The sequence below is a fragment of the Cynara cardunculus genome, assembly GCF_001531365.2.
Source record: "Cynara cardunculus var. scolymus isolate 2C chromosome LG 12, CcrdV1, whole genome shotgun sequence".
Lineage (NCBI taxonomy): Eukaryota > Viridiplantae > Streptophyta > Magnoliopsida > Asterales > Asteraceae > Cynara > Cynara cardunculus.
In genome coordinates, this window is record NC_037539.1 from 39,061,729 (window position 1) to 39,073,200 (window position 11,472).

Here is an 11,472-nt window from a genome sequence, read left to right on the forward strand (position 1 = left end):
TGATTGTGTTTATCTGCAGTTAGTTACACGAATTCAGATATGGGATGAAATCGGATAAGGATGAACGAGTTTAAGAGTTTTTAAGAGTTTTAAGAGTTTTAAGAGTTTTTAAGAATTTTAGCCAAATGCTTTATAATATAGTATAGATATATATATATATATATATATATATATTCGTGACATAATTAATTTATGTGTCATCACATTGGATCCATATGCATACATGTTACATCATCAAGAGAGAAGTTTTGAGGTTCTCTTCTTGATATTGGTTTGGACAAGGAAAGAGTTTTGATGTCTTCACCTTAGAACCTTTTGATTTAGACGAGTGAGAAATTTTGATGTACTCACATCGTAACTTAGGAACTAACTAAGCAAGGAGTTTTGATATTCTTGTCTTAGCCCCAAAAAGAGTAGATGCTGAGGCGTGTATGCTAAAGGTATTTTGTTCGTCAACATCTAGATGCGACTTACTTTATGTTCTGCCACTTGATGGAATCATGCCTCCCTCGTTATCACAAATAAATTATTTGCTACCATCTTTCTAGTTTAATGGATCCAAAAGAGTACCCTACTTTCATTGCAACTTCACCTCTTTCCCAAAAGAGGCTAACATTAATCGACACTTTATCCTATTTTAATTATTTGAGAACTTTAGGTAACTGTTTGATCACACTAGGCGCCAAACCTAACACTTCTTCTTATTGATATGTATAACTGGTCATAGTAGTACCAAGCCTAAAAGCTAGTGACTCAGAGCTTAGAGTGCCATTTTGAGGCACAAGCGGGGTAGCATTTTTGGAGAGTTCTCGTTCTTTTGGAAGATAGCAAACTTGGTGGTTGTTTGTAACCCCCGGCTTAAATCTACTCCTAATAGGATTAGATGGAATTCTATAGAAACTTTAATATTCAAACTTTGTATTTGCTATCTTGTAACTGATTGCCATGTTTGGGCAAATACTTTACTTTTGGTATATAGATGTTGGTTTTTACCGAATTTTAAATTATTGGTATTTCTTTTAAAATTTTAGTGGTGATACAAAAACAGTTGCCATCATAACTTCTTGATCATGTCCCTTAAAACTAGATACATCTCTAGGAATTAAGGATTGAAACAGTAACCTAAGAGTTGTCTCCATGGATGCCATGACAGTAAATTGGTTGTAGGCCTCCTTATACATAAAGTGCCAAAAGGGGTGTTTGATCTCTTTGCTTTCTTTTGATTGACAAATAGGGTTGTTGCTTTCTTAGATTTCGTGACCTTCTTCTTTGGAGTTTGCTGCTTCACTGTTTATGCCTATAGGCTATAGCTACAACAATTCAGCACTCGTCACTGCAACATCTTCATCCATGGAATCATATATCATCCTCCTCTTCTTCATTTGAATCACTTTCATCAATGACACTCATTATCATTGCCTCATGCTCCATAGGCTGTGATTGTCCAGCCACGACTGCTTCTGGGCTTGATTCTTACACCATTCCAAGTTAATCTCCAAAACAGAAGTAGGAGTGGGTATTGATTGGTATGATCACTTCACATGGCATGTATGAATGGTGGGTGATATGGGGTAAGGTTGTAGATGTTCACTGGATTGGTTTCCTAAGATGAAATCAGTGGCTGCATGCATGTTGGAATAGAATAGGGGAGCCACATCATTTGTTTGTTTTGGTTTTTCAAGACCTTGGTTGCTTGACAAACTGTCTCTTGCAGATCCCTTGGTTTTGTAGGACATAAATAAATGACATCTGAAAAACAAGTTACAAGGACCAAAGTGTGATTGAAATTTATATATAACATTTACCCCTCTGAGGCTCTGACTAAAAAAAAAAACGTCATTTAAATCTTAGATATTTAATATTAAATCTCAGCCCTTTAAATTGTTTATTTTGTGATTACATATGATAGTTATTGTTGAATTTTTAAAAGGTACAAATCTTAATTTATCATGTATAATTTTGAAGTTTCCCATGTTCAACATGATAATTAACAAATAAAATTATTTTTTATTTTTAATTTACACTTTACACCCTTATAATTAGTTATTTAATTAGCTTTATATCCATTTCTTTTTCATTTATACCATTTTCATATTAACATAAATAATGATATATTAATTAAAAAAGCATTTATTTGTTTATAAATTATACCATTATAATTCTCTTTAATACCTCTAAAATGGGTCCAATACCGGATACTTTTGAATTTAATAATATTATTAAATATGATAAATACGTATTGAGTTATTTTTAAAAGTTGCTTTTAATATCTCAATTTTTCATTTTTGATTTCCCATTATAAACCCCTTATGTATACACTATGTTAAACACTTTCCAACCCTCCACGCCCACTCCCCTGCATCTCTCTTTTAACTCATGATCAAGTCCCAAAAAGCACGCCTAATTCCTAAACCAACTACCCCCAAAGCCAAAACCACCAAGTAGATTCACTCTATTCTCACAATTCACACTTTATCTTTCTTCTCCTGCTTAATTTCTTCAATTCCTCGACCAACAATTTTTATTCAACTAATTGCACAAGGCAATCTATTCAAAAAAAGACATTTTTTAATTTTTCTGTAAGTTAATTTTCAGGTTTTCCTAAATATGATATTCAAGGGCATTGGTCTCCATCTATAAGTATGTATGTTTGTTGATGCAAAGTTGAATTTATGACAAATATTTGTAATTTAGATAATTTCGTTTGTATAGAAGAATTCCTGATCAATTAAATTCATAAATCATTTAGTTGCTGATTCCTATTGTAGAATGATTTTCAGTTGTATCAACAATGAAAAACAGATGCTGAATCTGCTTTTGCTTTTGCTTTTCGAAATATCATCACCTATGCGATTCAATTAGAGCCTCTGCTTTTCCTAATCACCAAAATATCAGAAAGGAAAGGCTATGTCATGCAATCTCCCTCTAGATATGCAATTCACTTGCTATCATTCCTTCCTCAAAAGTTTCACTAAACATAGATTCATCGTTCTCTAGGATATTTGGTCAGAAATAACCTTGGTGCATAATAACAACACAATAGATCCGACACGGCCTTATTTGTGGAGGAGACCGGAGAAACAAAATTTATTTTCCATGGCGAAACTTCAATTGGAGACGAGTTTGTGCATTTTTGTGTCTTCTAGTACTTGTTTATTGTTTCCTTGGAGTCTTGGCCATAACTGCAAGGTTTTTTCGGTCCATTGTACAACAAACTCAAATGGTGGTGGAGATTCATCCTACTACCAATACAAAAATTATCAAACATGAAAAGGTTTGGAATTTTACAATTGCAGAGATTACACTCTTGGCTTTTGGAACTAGCTTCACACAGATCTATTTGGCTATGCAATACGGAGTCTTAGCCAACTCTATGTTGGAGGTTCAATTCCATTTTTATATCCTCTTATCTTATGTGTTGGATTTTATTGACTCAATTTGTCACCAAAACAAACAAATGCATATGGAAACGTTTTTGAATTGGATGAACAATGATTTAAATGTTGTTGATTGTGACATTAATAGGTTTAGGCTTAGTACACATGTTGGTTCGGCTGCCTTCGACCTTTTCCCCATCTATGCAGTTTGTGGTGGTTCCAAAAGTTGGAGAGGTGCAATAGATATAGATATGGGAGTTTGGAAAGTAGAATTCTTTTGGACCAATTACCACTTTAGTCTTGGCGTGCCGAGAGCTACCTAGAATTTATCCAACACTGAAAATGCCTTTGCTTTACTGGATTTGTTTCTTTTATTGAAATAACTAGGGACCATCTTTCAAGATATTGTAGCAATGTGATAACTCTCATTTTGTTAGAGTTATTTGTTGTTCTATACCCCTATTTTATTGTATCTTTGGTACCCATTTTGCTCATATTCTATATTTTTGGTCCAAAATATGTTAAGAGGTGATGAAAGGTTAAGAATTTAATTATTGTCTAAAAAACTCTTTATTGTTGGTAAATTTGGCATCTAGTTGGATTTGAACAAAATTATGATATTCATATTATTGGGTATTATTGAGATTTAATGCTAAGTTCAAATCTAATTACTTGGTTGCATGGAAGATTGAACCTAGTTGGGATGATGAGACTTGGATGAGTTCATATTGTACCATGATGTAATGGCTTTTCCATCACATTTATTGGTTGTACCTTCACCCTTTTGCAACCTTTCAAGAGGAGGTGACTTGATGAAGATTGAAGAAGACATGTGGTGATGGGTGGTCATTACCCATTGGACAAAGAGTTTGGGTCCCACCTTTCCCCCTATATATTTGAGGCATCTCCAATCCATCCAACATAAACTTTTCCAACACCAACTTTTCCACCAGCACCTTGGAGCATCTTCTTTAAAGCTTTGTAGTAGCAGAATTAGTTTATATTCAGTTTGTAATTTAAATTTCGTAATTTAGCTTTTATTCTCGCCACTCCATTGTGTGCCCTCTGTGGGCACCAGTAAGTATTTAATTTCAGTTCAAGTATTTCTTATGCAGCTTTCTTCTTCTATTTCTGTTATGCTTTCTAATTTCATTATGAGCTAAGCACCCCCTTGGGTGTGGGTGTGAGTCAAGCTTAAGGATTTAAGGGCACACTTGGGTGTTGCCATTTTTATTGATTYTTAARYTTGGTCATTTAAGTCGGGACGTAAACTCAACGCGGATAAGCCGATCACTTTGAAGTGTTAATATTAGATCCTTGATCCAGAGATGGGCGGATCTGAAATACGGCTTAGATGATGCACAAAGGTTCGAGAGAGTCTTTGATGATCACGCARAGATGCGGGTTTTGCATGTTTTTAGCTTTTGTTCAGATATTAGTCGAGTTTATGCTACAATACGTTGTGAGTATAAATCTTCAGACTAGTGGAGCCAGATATCTTTTTATCTAGTAGCTAAATCGGCAAGTTTAAGATTGATAAWTTTGGACGCTTTGTGGGCACTCTGTGGGCACAGTATATAAGAATTCACTTTCGAGAGAAATGAGTTCTTATAGAAATCACATGGGTTTCTAACCAAGTCGTTCMTGCTTTATTCTTAAGCAAAGCTTACACCCATACCCATCTTTTAATATTAAARGTTTATTTCGTATTTTTACGCTTTGCACCAATCAAAACTCAAATATTTTCTCAACCCGAAACATTGTTCAAGAAGTTCATGAAAGTCTCTGATTCTCAGTAAGTCCGGTCCCTGTGGAAAYGATCTTGGTACTATACCACTTTATTACTTGAAGCGATCTTAGTGTCGGCGTGCACTTGCACCGCTACTTTGGGGATTTTATGCCCACTGTGTGCACACTTACGATTTTAGCACATCACAATGTAACTCATGCAAACAAGGTGTAGGAGAGTTTGTTTGGGAGAAGGATCAATAAAAAGAAGTATATTTCCACGCTTTTGTTATAATTGTTCTGTATGTGTTGATTTAATCTCCCAATCTTGTAATATGTTAGTTTTTCATGAATTAAGACAAACTTTTGGTATATATTTTAACACTTTGCACATATAAGGTTTTAACAAAATTTTGTTTTTCAGATTCAAAAATTCATTGCAATTGTAGTCAAGATTTTATTTATGGTGGTTGCTCGTGCATGGTTTCTATACTAGAATTTGAAGATTGTAGCAAAACGTATGAAGCCATTCGAGTGCAAAGGTTTGTGTCTAGACTTACCTACAATTGTATAGTATGCTTTATTTATGTTTCGGGGACGTTTATAATTGTATAAATTCATATCGTGTACCCAACCAATGTATGAGTATAGCACTAGTTAATTTGGTTAAGGCACACTCATGGTAATTAAAAATAAAAACTTAATATTATTAAATAAACAAAGCAAAAACACAATATCATCAGTTAAATAATAATTGTTAAGGAATTGCGAAAAATACAAGTGTGAAAATATTGAATTCGGAATCAGGCAATTGTACGTGATGCATTAAAAGTTGTTCAACGTTTTAAGATGCACCAAACGAAGAGGGATTAGCCAATAAGCTCACATCCTTTTCCACAATCCATCTGGTCACCGACTTTTCCCCAAAAATCCCCCCGCACCCCCTAAATCGGCCACCCAATCTCCGCCGTGATCAAACCCTAACCACTAGCGTCATCAATCAGCAATATATATATATATATATATATATAGAGAGAGAGAGAGAGAGAGAGAGAGAGAGCATACACAAGTTTCAAGGATTTTAAAAACATACATGAGGCCACCAAAGAGGACGATCCACGTGATATCGTCATGGGTACGGCGGCAACCACCAAAGGTGAAAGCTTTTCTCGCCGTAGTCACCGGCATGGTGGCCTTGGTCTTGCTACGTGTGATCGTGCACGATCATGACAATCTCTTCGTTGCTGCCGAGGCTGTTCACTCCATTGGAATCTCCGTTCTTATCTACAAGCTCATGAAGGAAAAAACTTGTGCTGGTAAGTAATTAAATCAATTACTTGCATAATCATCTATATGCTCAATGTAATAGGTTTGCAAGTGTACCGGCCTTATGCATGTGGATGAGATTAAGATTTTGAAGTAGGTAATTTAGTAAGTTGTTCTATTTAATATGAAATTAATGATTCTACACAGGACTTCGCTAATGAATTTGTTCATAATTGGGGTTTTGTAGCAGAATGATGATGAATTTCTACTATATTTTTATTAAATTGGTCGCAGGTTGCCATTGGGGATATACTTTTATTTTAGATATTAAGGAGGTAATTCAAATTTCAAAATTGGTGTAAGATTCCAACAACTTCCCAAAAAAATTGATGTCTGTATTGAACTTTGTAGTCAGTCAGTATTGTTTCGTTAACTTTGCAGTTGTACACATATCAATTTTGCATTTGGTTTGACATGATGAATAAAAAAGCTAGCCCTTTTTTAAAATGAAGGGGGTAGGTTTTGCCTAATATTTTGTGCAACTGTTCCAATCGGGATTTCTTTGAGGCATTTGTATAAAACAAACTACTTTCTCTTTATTATTTTGTCAAATTGGCTTGCAAGGTACTTTACACACCCTCCATACCTGTAAACTAAGTAGTATGGCTTCTTTGAATTCAAGAAGACTTTGTTAGCGACATAAACCTTGTTACAAATACTTATTTATGGTTATTAGCATCAATTTTCTTACAATATATAACTATAATTGTATTAAAAACTTGTAGTTGGTCATCAAAGGTCAAAGTGCATTCTCTCTCGCCCCCTTGTGTTGTAAATTTGTGGTTTATGAACTTATATGGTTTCCTTCTCTTTTGTTTCGGTAAAATTGGGGTTTTCCTTCTTTTTAGAATATGTCATCTGGTCTGGTTTGTCAAAACTTAGAACTATGCTTACGTTCTCGCAATAAGCTATGGTAGCTGGTGAATTTATGTGCAGAGTCCTTGTCATGTTTGGGGCTTATTTCTATGTCTTAGGTAGATATATCTGGTATGTTTACGTGCAGTTGTGCTTGGAAATTACATAAATGCCATAAAGATATACGTGACACTAGTGGTAAAACCAGGAGTCCAGGTCCTTTTAAGTGTTGTGTCGCTCTTATAAGTTAAAAAATGAAGGTGCAAAGTAAAGTAAAGTCAAGTATTTACTACAAGCGAGTGAGGGAACTGATAAATAGTCGTTGCATAACTTTCAGCAGTAGACAGTAGACACCTTATGTACACATTTTAAAGCACAAAGTTCACATGGTATTACTATTTCATGCGGTGACTGCATGCCATTGCTCGCACATAAGATATCAACTTTTATTGGGCATGCTTTGTTCTGTTTCATATTCAAAGCCAAGAGCAATTATTTTAGTTTACTTTATGAGCATTTAATTTTAACCGAGATTAAGTTCTAAATAATGAACTATCAATCTTAGTTTTGAATATCTAAGAGCATTAAATATCTCATATAAATTCAGATAACTTTAACAGATTATACTGAAACCAGTATAATTTTATCCCTTAAGTTTCATCGTCAAATTTTGAGGATTCGATTCAACAATGTAAGCTTAAAAATTGATTGGTTAATATTCATCACTTTATGAATTATATAAGTTGTCATAGAATATCAGGTTAACAACAAAGTTATAATTTTGCTATAATTTTATAATGGAACTCAAAGACTTTTTGTTAAAATAACATCTATTAGGAGGCTCTATTATAAATTTTCGGATGAATTAGTTGGCAAAAGATTCATAGATGTTGATTTAAGGGTTGTGTAATTGTATTTGATTGATATAGGAGTTTAAACAACTTCTTTTAGAATTTTAAGATTTAAAAGGCTTGTGTTAATACACAGGGGTGGTTGGAAATTATTGAATACTTCAAACTAGGGTTTGATTTTGAAAAAAAAAAGCCATGCCGATACATTGAAGCAAAAAGGCTCTTACTTGGAGCATACCCTGCATGACAACTTACCAAAAACATGCATTAACTTATCTAGCTATAGCTGCATGTGTATTTTCTTTTGTGGGTTCGCTTATAGAAAGTATGTATTACATCATAGTAATTTCCAAATTTACCCCTATGTATTAAATAATCCATATAAATTACATGGCGTCATGTGAGACGATGGGGACTATAGTAGTAACGCCTACTGCATTGACTACGAATTAGCAACTTCTATGGCCAACAATTTGAGCAAACAAGCACAGAATTGCCTACATTACTGATTGTTTGGAAAGGAGGTATAACTAGTTTTACAAGGCCACGTATCATCTTGTGGTTCTCAAATGGCAAGGATAGTGAAGATGTCTTTGCATAGCATTACTGCATTAGATGGTGCTAAAGAAATTGTACATGTAACATTAGATCTGTGCCAAAGTTAGAAACTGCCGTCTGATGCCTCATGGACTGGTTAAATATGAGAATCCATTGTTAGACAAAGGAGTAAGCCACAATGATCTAACAATGATGACTATTTTTTTTTATAAGCACCAGTTTTCGATTATGTATTTCTTTCCCATTTGTATTCGCAAGTTGTAAATGTTAAACGGCCAAGTCGATTGGAAACTCAATTTATTTTTTGTAATGGGTTTCAGTTGTCACTAGTTCATACCTGTAAGCTTCATGTTAGTTAGGATCTCTTTGGTCAAGGTGATTCCTTTTGCTTCTCAGAGTATTGGTTATAGCTTTGAGATGTTCTCATCTTTTATTTTTTCTTGAATCCATGTCTTATTGTAGACTATATACGAGCAACAACTGTACATTTAACACCCTCTGGCTTATGAGAGTAGGAGATTACACTCCTATTAATTTCTCTTAGCTGTTTCGTAGGGATGGATATGCTGTTTTCAGTTTTCATAATTCATTCATGGAGGCTACAAATTTTATTAATATTAGATCCGACAGAAAATGGGCCATATTGCTTTCACATTTTCTTTATTTCCATTGTCTACAAGCTCGTTGGTCTCAATCAGTGTTTTGTGTGTTGCATCATCGTAGGTCTATCACTCAAAACACAAGAACTAACAGCTATGTTTTTGGCTGTTAGACTGTACTGCAGTTTCGTTATGGAGTATGATATACACACCTTGCTTGATTTGGCTACATTGGCTACAACAATGTGGGTTATCTTTATGATTCGTTTTAACCTGAAATCAAGCTACATGGAGGACAAAGACAACTTTGCAATGTACTATGTGGTAAGCCTTTTAGCATGAATCTTGTTGATTGTCTGTTTTATTTTTATCCTTAAAAAAACAGATGATTGTTGTGACCTTATCTTGTTAGAAATTCTTACCTGGATAATTGGATATGACTTTTGTTGTAGGTGGTTCCTTGTGGTGTACTAGCTCTGTTAGTTCACCCATCAACATCACATCATATTATCAACAGGATATTTTGGGCATTCTGTGTTTATCTTGAGGCAGTTTCAGTCCTACCTCAACTTAGGGTTATGCAGAATACAAAGGTCTGATATTTAAGAAGTTTTATTTTCCTCTTAGTTAACTTGTTTACTTTGGGTGACTTTTGTTTCTGTGTGTTTCATCTCACAGATTGTTGAACCATTCACGGCACATTATGTATTTGCTCTGGGTGTTGCAAGGTTCTTGAGTTGTGCTCATTGGGTTCTTCAGGTTTGATATGGAATTCAAATATCTAGGCTATACTTTTATAAGTGAAAACAAGAGAGATTGTAAGTATGTATTTGATAATAAGTATTGGTTTAGGTATTGGATAGTCGTGGGCATCTACTTACGGCCCTGGGTTATGGATTATGGCCATCGATGGTTCTTATCTCAGAGATCGTTCAAACGTTCATATTAGCAGACTTCTGTTACTACTACATGAAAAGGTGAGTCGACTGTGTTACTAGGACGTGGTAATAGATAGATGGTTAATAATAATAATAATAATAATAATAATAATAATAATAATAATAATAATAATGGTGTGGGTGTTTTTTCTTGTTTCAGTGTTTTTGGAGGACAACTTGTTTTGCGACTGCCTTCGGGAGTGGTGTAAGCCAAGCAAGCGAGGAAGCAAAAGTTGAAGTAGTAGATTTCTATATATATAGTAATAGTAATAGTAATAGTGGGTAGTTGATTAGGTCCATGATTTGTATGTGCATTTTGTGACATTGTTGCGTAGCATTTCAAACCAAACCAAAGCAACGCAACCACCCCCTTATCTTCTTCAATTATTATTATTAATTATTAATTATTAATTATTAATTATTAATTATTTAATTAGAAAGAAAGATTTTGTAAGGACAAGGCATGAGTTTGTAAGTAGCAGATGTAGTTTCAAAACCTGCCCCATGAGTTAGAACCTTGTAAAAAAGATAAATATAAAAGAGAAGGAAATGTAGATTGATCAATAATTGGGAGAGGGATCAAAACCAAATGATATTGTAATAAATAAAAATCAAAGATTAGTTTGGTTATAGATGCACAATACATAGTTTTGGAGCCAAATCCAAAATCAAATAATATACAAACCACTTTGTTTTTGAATAAATAATGACAACCATGCACAAAAAGCCTGGCATTTCCACCTTCCAACCAAATATTTGTACGCGGAATTGCCTTTCTTGGTTTATGCATCAATTAGTAATTTGTATTCCGAACAAACATCTATATATGTATATTACATACAATATGTATGCTCTTAATTAAACCATGCATATATTGTTCATGCATATATACATATATATATATATATATATATTAATATATATACACACACACTCATCAGCTGCATATATATATATATATATATATATGTATATGTATAGATTGTGGAGAGGCAGGCATGTGCAGCAAGATGCATACTATCAAACGGTAATTTTGTAAAAAAAATCGTATCACATCGTGAACCTATATTATTCAGACGATTTCGTAACCTCCAATCAACTACGAAACTGCCAATCTATACGATCAATAGTGTATATCATTAGCGAAAAATCTGGTTCATAATATTCATCAAAACGATGGATGATTTTGGCGAAATGCATACAAGTTTGGATTTGTGAACCTAATGAACATCACACACAC

General features: G+C 34.0%; 1 protein-coding gene across 1 annotated transcript; it reads left to right on the forward strand.

Annotated features, from left to right (window-relative positions):
- Nucleotides 1-6,066: 6,066 nt before the first annotated feature.
- Nucleotides 6,067-10,607, forward strand: LOC112523485 (putative ER lumen protein-retaining receptor C28H8.4). The gene is made up of 6 exons (XM_025133105.1): nucleotides 6,067-6,421; nucleotides 9,419-9,618; nucleotides 9,747-9,887; nucleotides 9,973-10,053; nucleotides 10,147-10,271; nucleotides 10,393-10,607. Exons 1-6 carry the CDS (start codon nucleotides 6,199-6,201, stop codon nucleotides 10,439-10,441), a joined length of 819 nt encoding a protein of 272 aa, XP_024988873.1. The 5' UTR covers nucleotides 6,067-6,198; the 3' UTR covers nucleotides 10,442-10,607.
- Nucleotides 10,608-11,472: the final 865 nt, after the last annotated feature.

Excerpts from the sequence above, each read along its gene's own strand:
- LOC112523485 (XM_025133105.1), top strand. The coding sequence starts at position 6,199 with ATGAGGCCACCAAAGAGGACGATCCACGTGATATCGTCATGGGTACGG. Across the intron at positions 9,619-9,746 it reads ACTTTGCAATGTACTATGTG|GTGGTTCCTTGTGGTGTACT; the intron begins GTAAGCCTTTTA and ends CTTTTGTTGTAG. Across the intron at positions 10,272-10,392 it reads TGTTACTACTACATGAAAAG|TGTTTTTGGAGGACAACTTG; the intron begins GTGAGTCGACTG and ends TTCTTGTTTCAG.